At 43.2% G+C, this 26,312-nt stretch overlaps 1 protein-coding gene across 3 annotated transcripts in view; it reads right to left on the bottom strand.

Annotated features, from left to right (window-relative positions):
- ANKS6 (ankyrin repeat and sterile alpha motif domain containing 6) overlaps positions 1–26,312 on the bottom strand; it is a 277,710-nt gene that overhangs the window by 204,269 nt on the left and 47,129 nt on the right. For all 3 annotated transcript variants that reach the window (XM_033929683.1, XM_033929681.1, XM_033929682.1), the window contains exon 2: positions 23,940–24,445. In XM_033929683.1, the coding sequence (XP_033785574.1) occupies positions 23,940–24,330 (391 nt within the window). In that variant the 5' untranslated portion in view covers positions 24,331–24,445. The remainder of the gene's footprint in view (positions 1–23,939; positions 24,446–26,312) is intronic.

Below are 26,312 nucleotides of genomic sequence, written 5' to 3'. Positions count from 1 at the left end.
CAGGATCACAGAGGTTAGATACACAGGGGAATCACTTTGGGTAAACCTGGCCAGAGGGAACGAAAAATGCCTTTACCTCGGTGTGGTATACAGGCCTCCGAGACAAAAGGAAGACGAAGACAAAGAATTGATTGAGGACATAGAGAACATCACTTTGCGTGGTGACACAGTACTGTTAGGCGACTTCAACATGCCAGATGCAGACTGGAACACCCTCTCAGCAACTACGAGCGGTAGCAAGAGAATAATAACCTCCATTAAGGGTGCACAACTAAAACAAATGGTATTAGAGCCCACCAGGGAAAAAGCAATACTGGACCTGGTACTCACAAATGGAGACAGTGTCTCGGAAGTATCAGTGGGAGACACGCTGGCCTCCAGCGACCACAACATGGTATGGCTCAACCTCACAAAAGGCTTCTCTAAATCAAACACAGCAACGAGGGTCCTCAACTTTAGGGAGGCAGATTTCGACCACATGAGAGACTTTGTCCATCAAGAGCTGCAAAACCATGCAGAAACTGACAATCCGGAAACTATGTGGTCAAACCTAAAATCCATCCTGAACGAAGCATCTAGCCGCTACGTAAAAACAGTAAGCAAACGCCGGAGAAACAAAAAACCACAATGGTTCAACAAGGAAATTTCTGACCTCATTAAAATGAAAAAAGAAACATTTATTACCTACAAACATCTTGGGAAAAGGGAGGCAAAAGAAGAATATCAGGCCAGATCTAAGGCTGTCAAAAAGGCAGTCAGGGAAGCCAAACTTCAAACAGAGGAAGATCTAGCACGGAACATTAAAAAAGGGGACAAATCCTTCTTCAGGTACATTAGCGACAGGAAGAGAAACAAAAATGGAATAGAACGCCTTAAGAAATCAGATGGAAACTACGCAGAATCTGATACTACCAAAGCAGAACTGCTAAACGAATACTTCTGCTCAGTATTCACCTGTGAAGCACCGGGAGATGGTCCGCAACTACAAATAAGAAACAGCCAAAATGACCTGTTTCGTGACTACGAGTTTACACCTAGTAATGTCTACCACGAACTTTCAAGACTCAAAGTAGACAAAGCTATGGGGCCAGACAATCTACACCCCAGGGTACTCAGAGAGCTGAGTGAAGTTCTGGCTGAACCACTATCCGTACTCTTCAATCTTTCCATGCGCACGGGAATAGTACCCCTAGACTGGAAAACAGCTAACGTAATTCCACTCCACAAAAAGGGCTGCAGAACGGAGACAGGAAATTACAGACCGGTGAGTCTTACATCCATAGTGTGCAAACTCATGGAAACACTGATCAAACAGGAACTTGACAAAATTCTAGATGAAGAAAATCTACGTGATCCACATCAACACGGATTCACCAGGGGAAGGTCCTGCCAATCTAATCTGATTGACTTCTTTGATTGGGTGACCAGTCATCTGGATGCCGGTGAGTCCCTTGACGTGATATACTTGGACTTCAGCAAAGCTTTTGATAGCGTTCCACACCGCAGGCTGTTGAACAAACTAAAATCGATGGGATTAGGGGATACATTCACAACATGGGTAAGGGATTGGCTAGATGGTAGGCTTCAAAGGGTGATGGTAAACGGTACCCCCTCCAAAACGTCAGCAGTTATGAGTGGAGTACCTCAGGGCTCCGTCTTAGGGCCGATTCTATTCAATTTATTCATAGGAGATTTGACCCAAGGACTTAGAGGAAAAGTATCACTGTTTGCCGACGATGCCAAACTATGCAACATAGTTGGCAAAAGCAGCGTGCCTGACTTTATGACGCAGGACCTAAGACAGCTTGAACAGTGGTCATCAACTTGGCAGCTGGGCTTCAATGCTAAAAAATGTAAAGTAATGCACCTAGGCAAAAAAAATCCACACAGAACTTACACACTAAATGGTGAAACCTTGTCCAGGACCACGGTGGAACGTGATTTAGGAGTGATCATTAGCGACGATATGAAGGCTGCCAATCAAGTAGAGAAGGCATCGTCCAAGGCAAGACAAATGATGGGCTGTATCCGTAGGGGTTTTGTCAGCAGAAAACCTGAAGTCATAATGCCGCTGTACAGATCCATGGTGAGACCTCATCTCGAGTATTATGTTCAATACTGGAAACCACACTACCGAAAAGATGTGTTGAGAATTGAGTCGGTTCAGCGAATGGCTACCAGGATGGTTTTGGGGCTCAGGGAACTCACGTATGAAGAAAGGTTAAAAAAACTGAGGATGTACTCACTGGAGGAGCGAAGAGAGAGAGGGGACATGATTGAGATCTTTAAGTATATTACTGGGCGTATAGAGGTGAAAGATGATATCTTCAGTCTTACAGGGCCCTCAGTAACCAGAGGACACTTGCTGAAAATCAGGGGAGGGAAATTTCAGGGTGATGCGAGGAAGTACTTCTTCACTGAAAGGGTGGTAGATCATTGGAACGAGCTGCCTCAGAGGGTAATTGAGGCCAGCAGCGTGTTAGATTTCAAGAGAAAATGGGATATTCATGTGGGATCTCTAGGAGAGTAAGAATCAGGGAGTGGGTCATTGGTATGGGCAGACTCGATGGGCTATAGCCCTTTTCTGCCGTCAATTTCTATGTTTCTATGTTTCTATGATGCTGAAGGGAAATGGGGAAGAGAGAGTGGGGCGAAGACGCTGAAAGGAAATGGGGAAGAGAGAGTGGGGCGAAGATGCTGGCAGGGAAGAAGACAGAGATGCCAGACTATGGGGGGAGCAGAGGGAAGAAGATGGGTGCCAGACCAATTTGGAAGGGGGGAGAAAGGGAGAGGCACAGTAACAGAGCAAATGGAGGACGCAGAAAGAAGAGAGATAGTGGATGGAAGGAATTGAATGAGAACATGAGGAAAGCAGAAACCAGGCAACAAAGGTAGGAAAAAAATTATATTTCTTTTATTTTGCTTCAGGATAAAGTAGTATATTAGTTGTGTTGATAAAAATTTATAAATATTAGAGGCTCTGGTAGAAACCCGTTTACAAAGTGTGTATTCTTCCCAATTAATATTTCCAAATTAATAAAGTCTCTTTGCTTATTTGTAAATGGGTTTCTACCAGAGCCTTTAATTCAGTAGCATAATTAAATGAAATAACTATTTCTGAAGTTTATAGGGACGGGCGGGGACAGAGGGGATTCCTCGCGGGGACGGGTGGGACTTTGATGGGGACGGGTGGGATTTCTGTCCCCGCGCAACTCTCTAGTCTGGTCTGTTCTACAAAACATGAAAACAAGTAATAAACAGGCAAAAGGCAACACAGAAAAACATTGAGAAACAATGTAGAACTAACCTACTGTGTGCAACGAGCCCCCCATGAAACAGCCTTCAGTAATATGCATAATCACAGAAAAGCGAACTCCCCACAGGATCCATCTACTGGATGGAAGATCCTCAAGCTTGTAAGAACAACCGAGGCAGAAAACAGGTGATTCAGAACAACTTAGCTTACACAGAGAGGGCAAGCCATACTGAATCTTCTAGGGACTAACAGAAAGAAGATTATTAAAAGTGAAAACTTAATCTTCCATTCTTTCACGTCCCTTCCGGATTCAGTATGCTAGGTCAGGGGTAGGCAATTCCAGTCCTCGAGAGCCAGAGCCAGGTCAGGTTTTCAGGATATCTACAATGAATATATATGAGATGGATTTGCATGCACTGTCTCCTTGAGATGCAAATCTATCTCATGCATATTTATTGTGGATATCCTGAAAACCTGACTTAGCTCTGGCTCTCGAGGACCAGAATTGCCTACCCCTGTGCTAGGTGTATCAAAACAATGGCAGACTCTAGGGAGGGACCGAAGAGCCTGCCCACAACACCGAGGTCCCAAAAGCAGCATCAGAGTGAGCCGCCACATCCACCCGGTAAAGGTATAAAGAGAGGACCAAGTAACCACCCTCCAAATTTCATCTAGATGAATCGCGCAAAACTCCGTCCAAGGAGCAGCAACACATCTAGTCGAGTGGACCTCAAGGAAAACCGGTGGCTGCTTGCCGCGAGCGATATATGTCACAGAAATGGCCATACGAATCCAACGGGTCTTACAAGCTGGCCTACCACATCGAGGCGGGGTAGTCAGGACACTGAGGTGATCAGACAGCTGAAAAGCATTAGTCCTCTTCAAATAATGGAGCAAAACTCTTGACGTCCAATTTGCGTAGAATCTGATCCTTTCTCTCTGAGACTGTGGAATTGAATGCAAGCAAACAAACTTTCTGGTTGGAATGGAAAGAGGAAACTACCTTTGGTAGAAAGGAAGGTACAGTATGGAGAACTACTCCTGTGTCCATAAGTCGGAGAAAGGGTTCCCTGCATGAAAGAGCTTATAGCTCCAAAATACACTGTGCCAAGACAATGGCGACTAGAAAGAGAGTCTTGATCGTCAGGTCTAGAAGAGTGGCTCTAATGGGGCTTCTGCGTGACCTTGAAGAACGATAAGATTCCACAAACGGAAAGGAGGCCACCGCTAAACCCTTATCTAAGCCTGCCTGAAGAAAAGCCAGGACCACTGAAATGGGAGCTCCATCAGGCTCCATTCGGTCCTTAGCACACCACCATTGGAAAGCCTTCCAGGCCTTGGGATAAGAAGCCATAGTAAAGGATTTCTTGGACTTCAAAAGCGTCGAGAAGGACACATCGGAATAACCATGTCTCATCAAGGCTGAGCGCTCAAGACCAAATTGCTGTGAGTTCTCCATATGCATTGGACCCTGACTGAGAAGGTTGTGAAGAAGAGGGAGTTTGAGCTTCCTGTCCCACTGAAGACGGACAAGAACTGCATTCCATGGCCGATGAGGCCAGGCCGGAGCAACTAGAATAATGAGGCCAGAATGCATCACTATCCAGCGGATGACCCAACTAACCAGAGGCCATGGAGGGAACACATAAAGGAGCTTGTGAGCCAGTCAGGGATGAAGCAAGGTGTCCAGCCCTAAGCTTCCAAGCTCTGTTCTTCGACTGAAGCAGCGCCTGAACTTCAAGTTCTCTGCTGAAGCCATCAAGTCCTTCGGGGGCTGACCCCAGCACTGCACTATCAGACAGAACGCTTTCTGCAAGAGGGAACATTCTCTCAGATCCACGACTTGTCGACTGAGGAAGTCTGCCTGTATGTTGTCGCCTCCAGCCATGTGCGCTCCTGAGACAGGAGATGTAACTCCCTCCAGCAAAACAGCATGTGAGCTTCCTGACCCAAGGTAGTGCTTCTTGTGCCCCCTTGACGATAGACACACACCACCACCTTGACATTGTCTGAGAACACTCACACCGATTTCCATTCCAGAGTGGGCTGGAGAGCGAGTAACACCAGTTGAATTGCCCAAAGCTCCAGACGATTGATTAACCAACGTCTCTGACGAGGAGTCCATTGTCCCTGAATGGAGCAATCTCTGCAGTGAGCACCCCAACCCAACAGGCTGATATCCATCATAACATTAATCCACTCTGAGATTCAAAGAGGCTTGTTCTGGCAGAGCCCCTCCCCTGAAGCCACCAGCGCAAACTGCTGCAAGCTGGTTCCATCCAGGGGAGCGGCATCTGAAGGGGATGACGCTGCAGAGACCACCAAGAGAGGAAGGACTCCTGTAAAGGGCGCACGTACACTCTGGCCAGGGGACCGCCTCCAATGAGGCTGTCATTGACCCCAGAACCTGTAGATAATGTCAAGCCGTGGGAGCTGGAAGATCCGGGAGATCTCTGATCTGCTGCTGAAGTTTGTCTGCATGGTTCAGGAAGAAATACATGACCCTACTGGGTGTCGAAGAGAAGGCCCAAATACTCCAAGATCTGTGACGGTGTCAACTGGCTCTCCTTGAAGTTGACAATCCGAGATACCACCAACATCACCACCGTCTCCACCGCACGTTTGCACTCCTGTCGAGACAGAGACCGGATCAACCATAAGAATATAAGCAATGCCTCTGCTGGGTCAGACCTGAGGTCCATCGTGCCCAGCAGTCCGCTCACACAGTGGCCCAACAGGTCCAGGACCTGTGAAGTAATCTTCTATCTATACCCCTCTATCCCCTTTTCCAGCAGGAAATTGTCCAATCCTTTCTTGAATCCCAGTACCGTACTCTGCCCTATTACGCTCTCTGGAAGCGCATTCCAGGTGTCCACCACCCGTTGGGTAAAGAAGAACTTCCTAGCATTTGTTTTGAATCTGTCCCCTTTCAACTTTTCCGAATGTCCTCTTGTTCTTTTATTATTCGAAAGTTTGAAGAATCTGTCCCTCTCTACTCTCTCTATGCCCTTCAAGATCTTGTAAGTCTCTATCATATCCCCTCTAAGTCTCCTCTTCTCCAGGGAAAAGAAACCCAGTTTCTCCAATCTCTCAGCATATGAAAGGTTTTCCATCTTCTTTATCAGATGCGTCGCTCTCCTCTGAACCCTCTCGAGTAACGCCATGTCCTTCTTAAGGTACGACGACCAATATTGAATGCAGTACTCCAGATGCGGACGCACCATCGCCCAATACAATGGCAGGATAACTTCTTCCGTTCTGGTTGTAATACCCTTCTTGATTATGCCTAGCATTCTGTTTGCCTTCTTAGCGGCCGCTGCGCACTGTGCCGTCGGCTTCATTGTCATGTCCACCATTACCCCCAAGTCCCTTTCTTGGGTACTCTCATTTAATAACATCCCTCCCATCGTATAATTGTACCTCGGGTTTCTGTTTTCCCACATGTTTCTCAACGTTGAACTTCATCTGCCATCTCGTCGCCCATTCCCCAGTTGCCCAAGAAAGGATGGACATGGAGGCAAGCCTCCATGAGATCCAAGGACGCTAGAAACTTCCCAGAGAGACAGCAGCAATGACTGTGCACACGGTTTCCATTCGGAAATGAGGAATCCTCAGGAAGCAATTGACCGACTTGAGATCCAGAATGGGCCTCCAATCCTCTGAGCCTTTCTTTGGCATGATGAAGTATAATAATATCTGCCGAAGCCCGATTCTTGTTCTGGAATGGGTTCTATTGCTCGGATGTCCGATGCTGCAGGGTAGCGCTGATCTTTGACTCCTTCTCCGCTGACCTGCCAGAGAGTCCAGAAACAAATCCAGAGGCAGGCAAAAGAAGTGTATCTTGTACCCCTCTGGAATGATGTCCAACACCCACTGATTCAAGGATATGCGAGTCCACTCCTGGTAAAACTGCCCCCGATATGAGGAAACCCAGTCTGACTTCTGGCATCACTGGGGCATTTTAGGAGCAGTATCTGCCCAGGATCCGGATACCTGAGTACGTCTGGAATTGGAATTGTTGTAACGAGGACAGTATCCCTGGGAATATCTCTGGGAGGAAGAGCCTGAGGATCCCTTACAAAATCTGTGGGAGGGACAAAAATTACTACACTCCCCTCCCGAAGTCTGGTGAGACTTGTTCACAGCAACAGACTTAAGGCGGCAATCAGCAACACTGGCAATGAAGTCATCCAGACCTTTCCCAAAAAGAAGCTGACCCTTGAAAGGAAGTCTACTCAAAGTTGCCTTGGAGGTGGCATCCCCAGCCCAATGACAGATCCAGAGTCCAGTGCACAGACACTGTATAAGCTGAGACCCTACTAAGAACCCGAATAAGGTTATAAAGGGCATCCGCCACATAATCCACATCCAGGTAAGAACCTAACTGGGGATAGACATCCATTTCCACAGAAGGCACACTCTGCAATCTCATGTGACAGGCACACACCACATAGGAGACTGCCGCCGCCACCTTGATATCTGAAGAAGCCATTTCAAAAAGCTTTTTCAATACAATATCTACTCTGTGGTCCTGGAAGTCCTTAAGCATTATTCCCCAATCACTAAGGAGGGCCAGGTAACCTGTGCCATAGCGGAATCCACCTTAGGCTGCTCAAAAAATTGCTGAAAATATGATCCAGAGGATAAAGCTTATTCTTAGCTTTACAGAGCTGGAAAGAGCTTTCTGGGGTATCCCATTGCTCCATAACCAGACCAAGAATCTGTAGATGGGATGGAATAAAGGACGACAGCACATTAGAACAGTCCATAACCGAATACTCTGAAGTGGAAGGTGAAGAGTCCAATTTGAGCTCTTTCAAATCAGAAGCAATAAAATGGTGGACAGAGCCATGCTTAAAGAGTCTGTGGATTGTGACAAATCTAGCTCTCCTACTAGCTCTGTCACAGGATTGAGTAGAAAGAATAGCAAACCCCTGTGCAGGAGAGCTGACCAGGTTAGCTCTGCTGAGTATAGTAGCGCTGACCTCCCTTGCACCAGTAATGATGAGCCAGACAGAGACTGCCAGGAAGAGCTCAATACAGCTGTAGTACACTCTGCCAAGCCTGCCTTTAGCTCACCTAAAACCTAAGAAGCTAAAAAGACTACATTTCCCAGAAAGGCAGAGAACCAGCAGTTACACGAGAGCAGTTACAGCTGCAGAGGGAGTTTTCTCCCTTCCCCCTCTGCAGAGCAGGGAGGGGTGGCTTGGACCCAGTTAAAACAAGGCAGCTCACAACCATAGAGGAGGAGGAGCAAAAAGGGCTGCAAGGAGAGCCTCAGAGGCAGCAGGGCTTGCCTCCCTAGCTGAATGCTGATGAGCTGGGCAAAGATTGGGAATTGGTGGACATTTTGGATGTGCCTTATGCCACAGCTGAGAGGCAGCTAGAAGGCCAGGAACCCATGGACATTGGTGTGCCAGTTATTCCTGGAGGGAGACTGGAAGCGATGGACACCAGCTGAGAAAGGTTGGAAGTGTTTTTGCTATTTTTGATTCTTACCTGTTTTCTAAAGGGTCATTCCATGTTAAGTGATCAGATTCTTGGAAAGTGCCCTGCATGACCATCATGGATTTTGATGAAACTTCATATGCAGAGTCCACCATGTCTCAAACGAACTTTGGTAAAGTTTTAGTTTCGCCTGTGGAATATTTGTGGAGATATAGCCATTTGTTTGACCCCATACCACAATGAAATACAGTACAATGACATTCTGACAACTTTGAGACACAATATCTCCCGAGCTGTGTTTCCAAAAAAACTGAAACTTAGCTACCCTGCACAACTTTTTGAGCTCTGTTCATTGCTACCAATAACAATTTTTGCCTAGCACTGATTGAATGCCTGAATTACAGTAAACTTGGCCGAAAAAATTAGTGCTCCAAAAAAAAGTCAAAGTTTGACATTACTTAGCTCCCACAATAATTGAGTAATAAATGCAAAATTTGGCGCATGTCTCAGTACAACGTTGTTTTCAAAAGTACAATTTCAACCTCCAAGCTCTTTCCATTAGTTTACAAATTAAGTGTAAAGTTGCTAATTTGTGTAAAAAGGCCAAAAATAGGGTATTTTCAGCCTGCTTTTACAGAAAAATACCTTTTAGAAACTCTTTCAAATCAGTCTCATTAGAAAGAGCATATTTCAAACCCCCTAGAAAAGTGGACTTCATTTTTCAACGCAGGTTATCAATGGCTGAAAAGGGGGGACAAAGTTGGGAGACATTGCCACGGCAACAACCTCTATTTCAGCCACGGCAACAACCTCTATTTCAACATAGTTCTGCCATTTTTAAAGTTACAGTTTTGTATTGACATATTATTACTACTACTCTATTGCTTTGGTCCATGGTGACATTGTCACTACCAGTTCAAGAGTTTGAACTGGCAACCCCATCGCCATAGGGGTCACGCCCGATAGCTGTGCAATACCAGCCACGGGTGGGCCACTTCGTCCAGGTTCCCAAGCCTCGCATTTGGTTTCTTTGTCAAGGTTCCAAAGCCTTTTGTTGGTATCTTTCTGGTTCCAAAGCCAATGATTAGGGTGTCTTATCCTAGGTTCCCAAGCCTAAATTGGGTATCTTATATGGTTCCCAAGCCGAAGTGAAGTCCACTTTGATTTTAACTGCCAGCAATCTTTATAACGTTCTTTTAAATTTTTGAGCCACTTTCTTCAATGCAGTTTCTGGAAATTGATATTGGCGGCCGGATGATGTAACTGAAGGGGCACAAAGCATGCAGATGAGGTGTTGCTCTGGAACCCAAAAACGTCTTGCCTTTCTGGCCAATAAAACGAATGAGCTGGACCGTGAGGATGCATAAATTTTATCAATGCATCATTTTGTTCAATTGAGACTTCAACAACGTTGCCTATCCACCATTGATTATCGTAAGTACAGGCAACTTAGCAAGCAAGAAAGATTTCGGACACTTTCAAATTTGGAATGGCAGTATCAGAAATTTTGGCAACAAAATTTATTGTGTCATTTGAAACTTTGCTGACACGAACCGAGTTTGAGTCGACTGGTACAAATTGGTGGTGCTCTCTGGTACCGGCTACTGTGCTGCTTTCATGCCATCTTTCTTCTTGAAACTTTTTGCTTTCTTCAATTTCTTCTTTTGGAACATAAATGTATTTAACTCCGTGTATATTTTGGTCACAAAAGTTAAATAGATCCTTTGGCGTCAATATTTGATCCGTTGATGGTCTTTGGAGGCTAGCCCGGGCAGCCAGTCATTTAGTTGTTCCACCAACTCCATCGCAGGGTGATTTTCCGTGGCTAGTTCCAAAAAAATTCCATTCAGCCTCAATGTTGAAATCATTTCTGTGATTGCACAAATTCACAAAGTTCTTGTAGTTTTTATATTGTGCAGCTGAGCCGTCACTGAAGTAGTATATTTTGGTAATGTTTGTTTGAGTTACCAAAAATTCGATCAACTTTTGAATAAACACGTGAACAGATATCGTATCATGTTGCATATGATCAGAAATAATGCAACAGTTTACAACTTGCAATGTGCCCACTTCATTGAGGTAATATGCAACAAAAGGATGTACCGTAGCTTGTGAATTTTTCCCAGTGAAAGCCTTGGGCGGCATCCTGTACAACAAATGAGTAATTTTCAGCGAAATCCATCAAAACGATCATTTCCGTTTCTTTTAAGCCTGTCTTCAACATCTTCAAATATTCACTTTGATGTTTTGAAATGAAATGGTGGCTTGTCAACTTCCAAATCTTGCTTGCAAGTCTTTCAATAAAGTTGTCCATGGTTAGTACGTTTGTTTCTAATGTTTCACGGTCAGCATGAACCCATTGCTTAAATTCTATTGATTCTTCTGGATCTAAATCCTTGAATATTTCTTCCAGGTATGCTGTTAGTGCTTCTTCACCAGGGCAGTTTTGACATCGTTGTAGCATACAGTCCTTGACATTTAGGTCGCACACAGTTTTTTCCATAAGAACTTTGTAGTTCTCTTTGACATTGGCGCCTTGTAGTATGAGCTTTACATTTTGATGTATCGTGCAGACACACACGGAGTATGCACCTGATGCACCAACGGTTACACACCACTTTGGCCTGAGCTCACAGAATTTGGAAAAACCAATTTCAGTTCCGTATTTGTTCCAGTACGCCACATACAGCTCTTTTAAATTATACAACAGCAGCCGCTTTTGCTTTTGTACTTTTAAACCATTGAGGCGGACTGAAATGCAATCTTTTTTGCCAGGACATATTCTGCTGAATTCATCGTCTTCGTAAAAATCTTGAACTCTATTTGCAATTTCTTTTGGAAGGGACTTGCCAATTTTTGCATCAGGTATAGAACAAATGCCTTTCTCTTTCTTTACTTTTTGGGCTGTTCTGACCATGCGCTCTGAAACGCCAAACTTCATTGCTGTTTCCTTTATTGACCAACTTTTTGGGGCCATCGTCAATAATTAAACTTTCATTGACCTGCTGGATATTGCAATTTTCGTTTTCATTTCTTCAATGAGGTCAGTGTAATCTTCACATAACTTGCATTCTACAGACTGACGAGATGGCCCAACTTCTTCAGCTGAAACTCCAGCAGCAGATGTAATCTTCTTGGCTATCACATTCTGCACACGTTCAATTTTTCGTATCACATAGCCGGCTTTATCTCTACTAGCTATCCTTCGAATTTTCAATGAAGAGGTTCCTAAAGCAGTCAAGCTTTGATCAACTGCATCGGAGATACTGATATCAAAATCGTCTGATGATGAAGATGCTGCAGTAGCTTCACTCATTGAAACGTATTGGGCTTTGCACCTACTGCAAAGTTTCTGACCTGGCTTGATATTTATTTTTGCCACTTTTCTAAAATCATTAGACATGGCAAGATCGACTTTTAACAATCCACTTTGAACAATGTGATTTTTCTTTTCAAATGGATTACAACACGATGTTTGCTTTAATTCGTATTTGTCGAGATACTTTGCTTTGTGGTGGAGGCAGATTTGGTCTTTATCCATCAGTTCAACTTCAGAGCGCCGAGTGATAAGCAATTTTTCATCGGTTGACAAATTATGTAAAAAAATGAGCCCACATTTTTTAGAATAAAATGTGCCGTCATGACACTTTGACAACAATTTTTGCCCAATGGCACAGTCTGGCAGAAAAGGATTATTATTAGTCGATTCGTTGGCATCCATTTTAAACTGAATTAATAATAATGTGGATCTGAAAAAGAAAACAAGTTGTAATTTGTGATCTGCATGCAACAAAATTATCACCTCGATTTCTAGTTAGGAATAATCATTAATTAAGAACATTATAATTGTACCCAAAGCTTGAGTAAAAATAAACAGGGAAAAACAGTGTGAAAAGTGACATAATTGTAAGTTGAAACGTAGGCCGTTGCCATGGTGACATCTCCCAACTTTGTCCCCCTTTTTTGGGCATTGTTAACCTGCGTTGAAAAATGAAGCCCACTTTTCTAGGGGGTTTGAAATATGCTCTTTCTAATGAGACTGATTTGAAAAAGTTTCTGAAAGGTATTTTTCTGTAAAAGCAGGCTGAAAATACCCTATTTTTGGCCTTTTTACACAAATTAGCAACTTTATACTTAATTTGTAAACTAATGGAAAGAGCTTGGAGGTTGAAATTGTACTTTTGAAAACAACGTTGTACTGAGACATTATGCGCCAAATTTCGCATTTATTACTCAATTATTGTGGGAGCTAAGTAATGTCAAACTTTGACTTTTTTGGAGCACTAATTTTTTCGGCCAAGTTTACTGTAATTTAGCCATTCACTCAGTGCTCGACAAAAATTATTATTGGTAGCACTGAATAGAGCTCCAAAAGTTGTGCAGGGTAGCTAAGTTTCAGTTTTTTTGGAAACATAGCTCGTGAGATATTGTGTCTCAAAGTTGTCAGAATGTCACTGTCGTACTGTATGTCATTGCAGTATGGGGTCAAACAAATGGCTATATCTCCACGAATATTCCACAGGCGAAACTAAAACTTTACCAAAGTTCGTTTGATACATGTGGGACTTTGTGCATAAAGTTTTATCAAAATCCGTGATGGTCATGCTGGGAGCCCTTGATCACTTGACATGGAATAACCCTAAACTAAACTAAACTAAACCTTAGGTTTGTATACCGCATCATCTCCACATTCGTAGAGCTCTGCACGGTTTACAGGAGATGGGATAGAAAGGAACTAACAATGAAAGGTTAGAGGTCCAAGTATGAAGGGTTTTTAGAGGGCTTAGAATGCCAGAGATGGAATAGGTATCAGATTTTTGAGAATAGCCAGGTCTTCAGATGTTTGCGGAAAAGTTGGAGAGAGCTCAAGTTCCGAAGAGGGGAGGAAAGGTTGTTCCAGAGTTCGGTGATTCTGAAGGGGAGGGAGGTCCCTAGTTTTCCTGTATGGGAAATGCCTCTTAATGAGGGGAAGGATAGTTTATATTTGTGGGTGGATCTGGTGGTATTAGGGTTAGAGGAGTTCCAAGAAAGAGGGATACAGGGAGGGAGGATGCCGTGTAGGATTTTGAAAGCTAGGCAGGCACATTTAAAGTGGACCCTGGCGATTATCGGAAGCCAGTGAAGCTTGGACAGAAGCGGAGAGACGTGGTCAAATTTATTTTTTACGAAGATGAGCTTGGCCGCAGCATTCTGTATCCGCTGGAGTCTATGGAGGTTTTTCTTAGTTAGGCTTAAGTAGATAGAGTTGCAATAGTCCAATCTGGAAAGTATGATGGATTGGACAAGTACGGTAAAGTGATTTTGATGAAAGCAGGATCTGACTTTCCTCAGCATGTGAAGGCTGAAAAAGCATTTTTTTACCAAGGAATTGAGGTGGTCGTTGAAGGACAATGTAGAATCAATAATGATGCCCAGAACATTGCTTGAGAACTCAAGCTGCAGAGTGGAGCCAGAGGATAGTGAGATGGAGGAGGGTAGTTGGTCTAGTTTTGGACCGAGCCAAAGGAGTCTTGTTTTGGACTCGTTCAGTTTCATTTGAACAGTGCGGGCCCAGGATTGGAGGTTCATTATGCAGGAGGCTACGTTCTCGGAAAGGTTGGTGAGGTTCGAGTCAGTCTCGAGGAGGACGAGGATGTCGTCGGCATAAGTGTAAATTGTTTCAAGGGGGGATAGATGGAGGAGTTTTAGGGAAGACATATAAATGTTAAAAAGGATGGGAGATAGAGGTGAGCCTTGCGGGACTCCACATATCGGTTTCCAGGGGAGGATGAGGTGCCATTCATGTTGACAGCGTAAGAACGAGAGGGTAGGAATTTTGAGAACCAGTCTAGGACTGTGGAGTTGATGCCAATCTCAGAGATTTGGTAAACGAGAATGTCATGATGGACAACATCGAAAGCGGCAGAAAGGTCGAATTGTAGGAGGACGGCAAACTTATTTAGAGAATGAAGTTGTTGAACCTTTGAGATCAAGGAGGTCAATAGGGATTCGGTGCTGAAGTTGGGACGAAAGCCATATTGGTAAGGAAGGAGAATAGAGAATCTCTCTAAGTATGATGAGAGTTGGGTAGATATGATGGGCTCTAGCATCTTGGTTAGGAGAGGGATATTTGCTATTGGGCGATAGCTGGATGGTGTGGAAGGGTCTAGGTCAGATTTTTTCAGTAGTGGGGTCAAGACAATATGACCCATTTCTGGGGAAAAAAGGCCCGAGTGTAGGGCGGAGTTTATAAGTTTGGTAATAGAAGAGATGGCCTGTGCGGGAATTTTCTCATATAGGTAGGAGGGGAATGGGTCCAAGGAACAGTTGCAGGATTTCAATTTGAGGCAGAGTTTGGAAACCAGGGATTCAGATACAAGCTCAAAGGTAGTCCAGGATCTGTCGACTGGGATAGTGTTGGAGACCGTTTGGGTAGAATTGAAGTCGGTGAGTACCAGGGCGTTGTAGGAGACTGAAGGAGGGAAGGAGCATCTCAAGGTAGAGACCTTTTCGTTGAAGAATTTTGCCGGAGCATCGGCTGAGGGAGAGGAGGGGAGTGAGGTAGGGTCTTTTTTGGAGGTTAAGGAGCGCTAGATATTGAATAGAGTACTACTCTGGTTGTTGGATCTGGAGATTTTGTCACCATAGAAGTTCTTCCTTGCTTTTTTTAGCGCTGTATTGTACAACTTAATATTGACTCTCCAGGACTGTCTATCTATGGGGGATTTAGATTTTTTCCATATGCGCTCCAAGGCTCAACATTTCTGCTTTAGTTCTCTGTGATGTGGGAGGTACCAAGGGGCCTTGCGGGGGTAAGAGATGGATTTAGTGGAGAGAGGAGCGAGGGAGTAGTAGGTGGACTCAGAGAGAGCAACCCAGTTTTGCTAATTAGCTTCTGAGTCTGCAGGTTTAGGAGCGGAGGAGAATAGGTTGAGAAATTTAGACCAGAACAGATCACTCGTAAAGTTTTGGGACTAAGGCCTAGATTCACTACCGTGGCCAATCAGGGACTTCCCTAGACTCCTCCCAAGGAAGTCCCTGATTGGCTGAGGTGCCCCAGGCCCCTCCAAAGGGAGGAGCCCAAGGCGCCTCAGCTAATCAGGGCTTTAGGCCTCTCCCTGTGCATCAGATGATGTGCTGGGCGGGCCTAAGGCTGTTATTGGGTGGCAGCCGGCCAGAGCAGAAGGAAAACTTTCCTCCTGCACCCAAAGAGAAGACCGTCGGTGTCTGAGTAGGAGGGTGCGGGCACCCCTCCTACTCCCGAAGATGGGAGCTTTGAAGGAACAGGAAGGACCGGGCACCCCTCCTGCTCCCAACTATTTTATTTTATTATTTTTTTAATTTATTTATAAGATTTTACATTATTATCAAGCATTACTTGTACAGAAAGTATAATCAAGAAAATATAACATTTAGGTTACTTTCAATCCTAATAATGAATCAAAGTATAAAGGAAAAAACATTTCTTATCTTAATCACACACTAGTCCTCAATTTAGATCTAAGATTAACGAAAAGAGTAATTTAAATTTGAAGAATAATTTTATAAGGAAAATTACTTAATCTGTGCTGACGCAGAGCTAATTATCACTTAGATACGGTTGGTATTCCACACTCAAGACGCTTCAGAGAGAGAAAAGCAATCAAGTGAGCCGGTTCTACAAACACATATTTAAAAGAACGGTATCTAATGACACATTTACATGGATATCTAAGAAAGAAAAAAGCTCCAATCTGGGTCACGCCTGGCTTCAACATTAGGAATTCCCTTCTTCTCTTCTGAGTCTCCCTTGAGACATCAGGAAATATTTGAATATGGAGACCCAGGAAGTCCTTTGATCTATTTTTAAAGAAGAGTTTAAGGATCCAGTCCCTATCTGGAGCCAAAGCTACAGTCAGTAAGAGAGTGGCTGGAGTAGCCAGTTCTCTATCTGATTGTTCAAATTATGTGGAAACATCCAAGGGTACTTCCTGCGACATTCCTTAATCTTCTTTCTTTTGAGGATCCCGATTTCTTGTAGGCAACTAATATACCCTTGTAAGAGGTGGTAAAGAATCCTCAGGTATTGTTAATATCTCCAGAAAGTAGCGCTTTATCAATTCTCGTAGAGAGATTGATTAAATTTTTGGAAAGTTAATTAAACGCAAGTTATTTGCCCGAGTCTTATTTTCAAGATCTTCCAATTTTGTTTTCATAATTAGGTTATCTTTAACAAGTAGATCTTGATTGCTTTTAATTGTTTTAAGTTCCTTGTTTTCCTCTTGTATTTCGGACTTCAACAATACAATATCTTGCTTTAAGGAATTAATTTCTCCTTTCTGGTTTTTTATCTCTTGATCCAAGTGTTTTATTTGCGGATTAAGGGAATTCCCTAGATTAGAGACTAGATCCCAAAGAGAATCTAAAGTGACTTCAAAGGGCTTGCAGGAGGAATAAAAGTTACTTGTGTCTTTAATGACTGTTCAGTCGAGTGTTTTACCTCTCTGAGGTCTTGAGCTTCTTCAGCCAACATTGTCCCGGTCGCTGGTTCTTTCCAGAGGGAAGAGTCACTCTGGGCTGTTCCTTGTAGCAAGCCCTCCAGCAAACTGGCCTCTCGGGGGGAGAACACTTCCTCTTCGGGTGTGCTCTCTCCTCGCAGTGAGCTAGCTCCCAGCGCTAGTGGCTGAAGAGGAGGCATCCTTACGTCGGGGCTCAGCGTGACATCGAGCCTTTGGGGAGACCCCGCGGCACTACTCTCTGCCGGGGCTCTCAACGGGCGATTCCCCGACATATCCTGCTCGCTTAGAAGGCACTGAAAAATGTCATCCACCGTAGGCAAAGAGGCTACCGAATGTCGGGAGGCTCCACCGACACTTCTGCCCCTTCTTTTCGGCATTCTCAGCCGACAAATCTTTGAGGTAAGGAGACTATCAACGGCGTCCCACAGCAGTCAGATAGCAGTAGTGGCCATCTTAGATCTCCACTCCCAACTATTTTAAAGGTACCGGGGTGGGTGGGCCGGGCCCGACCACCTGGGCCTGGAGGGTGGGAGGACTACAAGAAGAAGGGACTGAGCACCCCTCCTGCTCCCAACTTTTTGGTGCCATAAGGGCCGTGCCGCGAGGGGGCGAGGGCCGTGCTGGTCAGGGGTGGGGGCACGTTTGTGTGTGGGGGTACTTTTGACAGGCTTGCCTTTTTTATTCATTTTTTTTAATGGGGCAGATATTTTGCGTGTGTAACACACGCAAAATATCTGTGCCCTGGAAAAAAATGAATAAAAAAGACAGGCAAAGGCAAAAAACCTGCAGACCTGTCGATAACTCAGTTACCGACAGGTCTGCAGCAGTCAGGTTTGTCAGTAGTAAAACCCGACTCAAAATAGCCAAGCAATTGTTAGTGAATCAATCGCTTGGCTATTTTGCATGGGGTTTTGCTAATTTGCATGGGAGGATCGGGATCGGATCGCTACTGCCTTTATTGAATAGTGCAGGAGGGAAATTTTGTCGCAAAGGGCTCGAAAACTGATCGGTACACGAATGGTTTGTTTAGTGAATCTAGCTCTAAGTTTGTTTTTGTATGCTGAATTGTTTGAGCTTCCCAGAGCTAGGCTCTGAAGAATTCAAACATGGACTGTTGCCTTGAACTGTTTAACATTCTAAACTAGCTTTGTTTTCTCTCCTCCCAGCTCAGCTGGAGGCTAATTAGCTAGAGATAAGATACTGCAAGAAATGTAAGACAGAGGAGCTCAGTTTGAATGAGTTCCCTTTCTGCAGGTATTCTGTGTAAGAGCTTCAAGGTTAGCAGTGTCCTTTTTGGTTTTTGTAAAGTTTTATTTTCATACAAGTATTTTGTTTGCTCCTCTCTCCTGCTCTTTCATAGTGGAAGAGTAATGCCAAGACTAGCTTAATTGTATAGGGCTGATATAAAGAGACTAAAGTCCAGCCACAATTCTGGTTGATTTTTGTGTTTTTGAAATAAGAACCAGGCTGTTGTTTGTGAAGCCAGTGTGGCCTGCTTGGCCCAAAGCTTTATGTTTTGTTTCTTATACAAATGTATTAAAAAGTACTGCAACCTGCTGATATTCCCAGGGAAGCCTGACCAAGGGTCAGAAATAAAAGTACACCTTTATTTTTGGACATTTCTGGGAGTGTGCATTTTCCTTGCCTGTTACACTGTGGTCATTCATCTGACATTATTCACCCTAGGCTGAGGCCTAGGGAGAAGCTTGAAGGGTTCCTTAGTTGGAAGGAACACACTGGGAACAGTATTGGTCGCAGAGGGCCTGGCTCGCTGCGCTGATCAGGAACTGTGGTTGCGACAGGATGGAGGGGTCCTCACCCAAATCTGGACTCTTAGAGCAACCGTGTTGACTAGACCAAGCAAGGGTTATCAGCCAGATCCAAATTAGAAGCAGTGGCAGGAGACAGAAGAGGCATAATATCCGTATAGCAACTAATGTAATTAAGCTCTTTTGTAGCTGGAGGAGAGGGCTCCCAAACAGGGATCTCTACCGATGTAGTAGAAAAAAGAAAAGCTTATGTAGTGTGAATATCAGGATTCAATGTGATCTCTCTCTGATAAAACTTGGAGTTCCGATCAGCCGATATGTTGATAAAAAGTTTTGATCTAATTTAAGAAAAAAAAAAGGGGCTTCTGTACGCTAGCTAAGTGATTCTTGCTGTGTTGAGAATAATAGAGATATCTTTGCTGAACTTTTTTAGTGTTTAGAACCATGTGGGTTTGCATCCCAGTAAGAATAAAGAGTGAATGCCACGTATTTTTAAAAGTTGTAAGAGTGTTGAAAGAAAAAGAAATGTAGAGTCAGAAGGCATCAGAAAGTGAAGTGAAAAGGAAAAGAAAGTTAAATGTCTGGCGGTTTCAAAGCAGGGAGATAGTCTGTAGAACGAATGTACAGGAATGTGGAAAGAAAGCTTGTGAAATGCGTTAATTCCCTGATTGTAAGGGATCTGCTATGGAGGAGTTCGATAGGGAAGATGGGAGAAAAGAAAGAATTCTGCTGGACTTGGGAATGTATTCAACAGTGAAAGGATAATTTTGTGGAAAAGAAAAAGATTTATTCCAAAAAACAGATACCATGCTTACAAGAAAGATTGTTTTTGTGAGCAAGCAAAGCAGTGCATGAGAAAAAAAAATTCCTGCCTTTGTGTTTTATCTCAGTGTTTCAAATTAATTTTGAATATGAATTTTTGTGCCCCTGCATGGTTTATAAAGTATTTTTAAAATTGTGCATTGCCCGAAATGTATGATTAGGGAGTAATTAAATTTAAATGCATTTTAAAATTAAATTGGGAAGTTTAAAATAAAAAGAGTAAGAAAAGTAGAGGTTAAGTACCTATATTTTTTGAAAATCGAAATAAATGTGAAACAAAGGGCTTGCTAACTTGGTTAATGGAAAAGAACAATTATAATAAACTTTTATGTAAGTGGGTGAATCGGAATTGAAATTTTGCTTAATTTTTACAAGTAAGCTCTTTAGGATAGGAAAAAGAAAGTCTAATTTTACCATGTAGAGAATGTGTCTGCATGTTTAAATTTTCCTGTGGCCATATTTTGGTACTACAGGACCCTGAAAAAAGTCTATTTAATCTGTATGTTTTGTGTTTCAGTTAAGAACCTTCTTTGAATCCTTTCAACAATTCAACACAGAGACTGTGACTCTGCAATACAAGAATTAGTACTGTTTGCAGAGGGGATAACGTGCCATGTGTTTCTTTTTTCTTTGTTCTTTTGTTAATGAACATGTGCTTTCCTTCCAGGATTTACACTGACCAGCAGTACCACATTCCACCACTAGAGCTGTGGAGAACACAGAGAAAAATTCCGAAGCTGAATTTTCGGCGGGAATTTCAGTGTTCCTTTGTCTTCAACTAATGAGCTGTGCTTACCTTTCAGTTGTACCAGTACGGGTGTAAAGAAAAAGCAGTTCCATAGTTACAGAAAAGCCAAGCTTGAATTCTGAAAACGTTGCAGCATGAACTTTTTAAAGCCATGATTTAAATTTCACTGAAATTAATTTAGAGACTCCGACCTTACAAGTTGCTAAAACTATTTGCAAAAGACATTTCTGGACTCATAAAAAAGTTTGAACGAAAAAACAGACTTTATCTTAAACCACGTTACTTTAAATCACTTCATTTGAATTAGGCTTCTGAACTTTAATTATGCTTTTGCATAATTTCATAGACTTATTATGATATTGTATTAACAACTGTATTTTCTTTATCATTGTCTTCACGCATTGTTCTCAGAAAATATTTTGTGTATCCTGTATTTTAAATTTTATTTCATATGACTGTATTTCTATACACAGTGGCAGCTTCTAAGCTGTAACACAGTGCCACAATATTGTTTAATTGGGTTTAACAGCTGATATCATCAGTCCTTTTAATGATTTTAATTTAAATTTGAGAAATGAGTTCCTGCAACACACACAGAAAAAGAAAACTTATATCTGATGTGCATGCATTATCTGCACATGAGTACATTTCCATATTAAGCATATATTTGGTTTTCTTAACACTGTATATTATTTTACACTTTATTGATTTAATTCCAAGATTTTATAACATAACACTTTTGAGCATAGGGACTAATTAAATTAGGTAATACTGAGATTCTCTTTATCTTAGAGAAATCTAGGGTTCTATTTTTCTTTAACTATATTTTTTCTAAATTTTCTGACTTTTAAACTTTAAAAGTACTGGAGTTTCATGAATACCTCTATCATTGGAATGGTAAGTTTCCTGTATGATATGGTTTAGGCAGCAACTTACATAAATGTACACTGGAATGGGTTTTATCTAGAATAGGGGATGGGATTTGCTTGCATTCTCACTAGAGAATTCAAGTAAGCTTTGGGTAAGATCTTCTAGGCACCTGCCGTTGCAGGCCTAGGTAGTACATTTTTCTGGCTTTTGCTATCTAATTGGCATTTAAAAGAATATACTTGCACAGACACACACTGATCCATAAGAAGAACCGTACCCAGAGTAAACCCCAGCGCCACAGATAAGACCACGAGCTCAATTCTGAATATTACTTCATAAATTCAGTAATATCCAAGAAGGGATTGTTGTGGCTCGTGGCTCGTGGCTAGCGCTGTTTATGGGACGATATTGAAATGGATGTCAGAAGCATGATAGTGCAGTATTTTTGTAGCGCCAGTTTTTCGTATGATTCTGGGTAATTCTAGTTAGACAAACATCTGTGTTAGTTAAGGACCGCGCCCAAATAGAAGTGTACGAAAAATAGGTGGATAAAACATTTAAATATAATGTAGCTAAGGCCAGAAGAAAAAACACACTAAAGATTAATATAAGGAAAAGAATGGTGCTTTCTTGTGTACTTTGCTGTTGAGCTAAATCATGGTGGAAATCATGATTACATGATTACATGGAGTCCAGTTTAGGTTTTTTTGTGTACTATAACTGTCCTGTCTTAGGTCACCATCTTGTGCCAGTGAATAGTTTCTGTTCTTTGTTCAGCTTCCCGCCTTTAGCCTCGTGGTTCTAATTGATAACAGATGTGCTTAGGCCAGTTAGGAAAAGCATATTAGACTCCATATTCCAAACTGAGATATAAAATGTATGAAGTATGAATGGCCAAGATATGAATGAAATTATGAATGTTTGGGGCCCATGAATGTGATATGTGGTGATATAAATGGTTTATAAGAAGAAACACTAAGGAAAAATCCTGAGCACAACATCTGGAAGTGATTAGAGTCAGTCTCAAGAATAGGGAGAAGGGGGGCATTGGAAGCCCACGCTTCAGGGAGAGGAGAGGGGGATTTAACCCCCCCTTTTTCTCCAGAGTAAGCTTTCTGTGTAAGGCCATGCAATTTGAATCTTTCAGCTTAGGAGTTTTTTTTTTCCTTTAAGGCTCAGAACTTGTCAGTATGGAAGGGCTGAGAATTTTTCAGCACCATGTTAATAATTATAGATTCTCTTGAATGTTATAATGTTAATTCAGAAATCAAAAGTAATTTTCTGAAAACTTTGTATAACTTTTAAACATGGAGGAATGTTTCTTTGTCTAAACTTTAAGACCACCCATAGAAATGTTATTGGTCGTCAAACTTGATGATGTCACTAAACCAAAAGTTATATATGGACATGTAACTGGTAAAAAATTTTAGAATTGTTAGGAGAAAGCCAGCGTTTGGCTTCTGTAATAATTCTCTGATGCAAAAGATACTCAATTGATTTGCTAATAAAATTAATTGTGTACTCTTATGATCTAATATTGATATCTAATAAAAAATAAGATTTTGGATTTTATGAAAATATTTTGCATCATTATTTTTTTCCATTTTCATTTTACAACTCTAGAAAGCTATAAGTACGCATGTGTGCAATTATTCTGCTCAGAAGGTGGGAGACCTGAACCCTAACCTTAGAAACTCTGAAAAATTAGTTTTACCATGTTCCACAGACCACCCCAGAAGCTCCCATAGGAAATAATAAAGGTGCACTTACAGTCTGTGCAGTGCCTGCCTATCAGCCCTGTATAAACTGCAGCTGAATGGAGGAAAGGATTTTCTGCCTCAGAAACTGTTCCAAAATTACCAAACTTGAAGATCTTCAGACTGCCAGTCGGAAGAACTCCAACTGTAACTTCCGTACCAATGAAACCTCTCCATGTGATCAGGGGTGGGAAACGCAACCTATGCCCAGAAACCCAGAGGGCCTTTTACTGAAGGTGCATACAGCCTACACTTAAACCCTTGACAAGGACAGAGGGCAAGGGAACGCCCAGGGGAATGGACCCTGAGTCTGAGAAGGGTGGCACACAGCAGGCTGGCCAAAGTTTCTCTGTGAAGCAGCAGGCCGGTTCCACTGGACTGCACCCTTTCCTCTAACAGAGGACCCCTGGAAAGGGGTCTCATGGCACTCAAGCCACCAAAGAAGATGAACTTAAGTGAAAAAGAAGCAGAGCAGAAGACTTCTGCACAGATTGCTTGTAGAAATTGAAACTGAGGGGGCTCTAACTCTCTCTCTCTCTAAAGTAGGAGGAGCACATGCTCAGAAGTATTTGGATTTATGCAACTCCCAGATTGCATAAAAGGATTGAACATCTAGCATACCGAATCCAGAAGGGACGTAAGAGAAGGAAGGTTTAGAAGCTTCTCATACACACCCAAGATAAATGTACAGCAAAAATGCCTTACCCCTTTACATCCAAACCATTTTAGTCTAACCACTAAACAACAAACCCACACAAAACAGAAACTGAAGGCACAGAGAAAAGCCCCTACCTGTCTTTGGTCTGACGGTTGTTAAGGCATCTAGGTAGTTTTTCATGTCTCTGTGCTTGAAGGCAAGTGCAATTTCAAATGGTGTTTTGTCCAGTACATTAATACGATCTGGGTCAGCACCCCTATCCACAAGATGCTGAGCCACACTCACCCTGCCATACAGGGCAGACAACATTAGAGGACACCAGCCAGTGGTACTCACACTATAATTGGCATCTGCTCCCCACTCCAGCAGCAGGCACACAACTGCCTCATGACCATGCTGAGCAGCAGTTATGAGTGCAGTTATGTCTGGCAGCCCTTCTCTGCTGCCATTATTATTCATTATGTTGACATCAAAGTGGTCATAATTGTCCACAAATGCACCACTCTCCAGCAGAAGCTTAACCATGTTGATATATCCGCCTCTCGATGCCACTGTAAGTACACTGGCTCCAAGTCTGTTCTGGGCATTGACATCAGCACCATTCTCCAGCAGGATAACAGCCACATCTAGGTGGCCAAACCTAAATGCAGAAAGATGAAAGTTAGATTCACCATATAACTGCTTAATTATACCATTGATTCTCTTTCCCATCACTTTACCAGAAGCCTTCCCTCCAACTAAGTAAGGCTGCTAACAAGTTATAGGAGTTCTCCATGAACAGCAAGCTAAACCTAGCCACACACAGTTATCTTCATCATCTGATGGCAGAAGCTCAGATATGCCCTACAACAGTGTTTCTCAACTTCTTCAAGCCAAGTACCACCTAAGCCTAACAAATACCAACCAAATACCCCCGCCTCCACCCCCATAATAATAGTAATAATTCAAATGCAATTTCTTCCATCCATTTTTCTTATACTCAAAAAGCACAGCTACTTACCATAACAGGTGTTTGTTATCCAGAGACAGCAGGCAGATATTCTCTACATGTGGGTGACGTCACCGATAGAGCCCCCTAGCGGACATTTTCACAAGCAGACTTGCTTGAAGACCTTAAAGCTTGCGACTGGCCCACGCATGCGCGCGTGCCCCTCCTGCCGGTCTAGGGCATGCGTCTCCTCAGCGTGGCCTCAGTTCAGATAGCAAGCAAAGAAGCCAACCACGGGGAGGTGAGTGGGTTGTGAGAATATCTGACTGCTGTCCCTGGATAACACCTGTAAGTAACCGTGCTTTATCCCAGGACAAGCAGGCAGTATATTCTCTACATGTGGGTGACCTCCAAGCTAACTATAATGGGATGGAGGAAGAGTTGGCAATTTAGGAGAATAGATTTTGTAAAACTGACTGGCCAAAATGGCCATCACGCCTGGAGAAAGCATCCAGACAGTAGTGAGCGGTGTAAGTGTGAACCGAGGACCAAGTGGCAGCCTTACAGATTTCCTCAATGGGAGTTGAGTGGAGGAAAGCAACAGACACCGCCATCGCTCGGACCTTGTGGTCTGTGACTCAAACAGGCAGGGAGAGGCCAGCCTGAGCGTAACAGAAAGAGATACAAGCAGCCAACCAGTTAGAAATGGTCCGCTTAGAAATAGAGCGACCCAAGCGATTAGGATCGAAAGAGAGGAACAGCTGGGGAGCAGAACGATGAGGAGGGGTACACTGCAAGTAGAAGGCCAGCGCACGCTTACAATCCAGAGAATGCAGAGCCGCTTCTCCAGGGTGAGAATGGGGCTTCGGGAAGAATACAGGAAGAACAATGGATTGGTTGATGTGAAGCTCAGAAACAACCTTAGGCAAGAATTTAGGATGGGTACAGAGAACCACCTTATCATGATAGAAGACAGTGAAAGGTGGGTCCGCTACCAAGGCCTGAAGCTCACTGACCCGATGGGCAGAAGTGAGAGCAATAAGAAACACAACCTTCCAAGTAAGATACTTCAAGTGAGCCCGCGCTAGCGGTTCAAACGGAGGTTTCATTAAACGAGCAAGGACCATATTAAGATCCCAAACCACAGGAGGTGGTTTAAGGGGCGGATGAACATGGAAAAGGCCTTTCATAAAGCAGGAAACCACAGGATGAACAGAGAGAGGCTTCCCGTCAATCGGCTGATGAAAAACAGTAATAGCACTAAGGTAGACTCGAACCGAAGAGGACTTGAGTCCAGTGCCAGACAAGTGCAACAGATAATCCAGGACAGCAGATAGGGAGGCAGAGATCGGCTCCAGCTGTCGAGTAGCACACCAGGAAGAAAAGCGGGTCCACTTCTGATGGTAACATTGGCGAGTGGACTCCTTCCAAGACGCCTCCAGGATGTCCAGCACAGACTGGGAGAACCGGAACGAGGGCATTAAGTCTCGAGGAATCATGCCGTCAAGTGCAGAGACGGGAGGTTGGGATGAAGCAGTGAACCCTGCATAAGCAGAGAAGGAAAAACAGGCAGAAGAAG

Source organism: Geotrypetes seraphini, chromosome 2 (assembly GCF_902459505.1).
Source record: "Geotrypetes seraphini chromosome 2, aGeoSer1.1, whole genome shotgun sequence".
NCBI classification, from domain to species: Eukaryota; Metazoa; Chordata; class Amphibia; order Gymnophiona; family Dermophiidae; genus Geotrypetes; species Geotrypetes seraphini.
The sequence above is the reverse complement of the archived record's forward strand: the minus strand, read 5'-3'. Positions and strand labels throughout refer to the sequence as shown.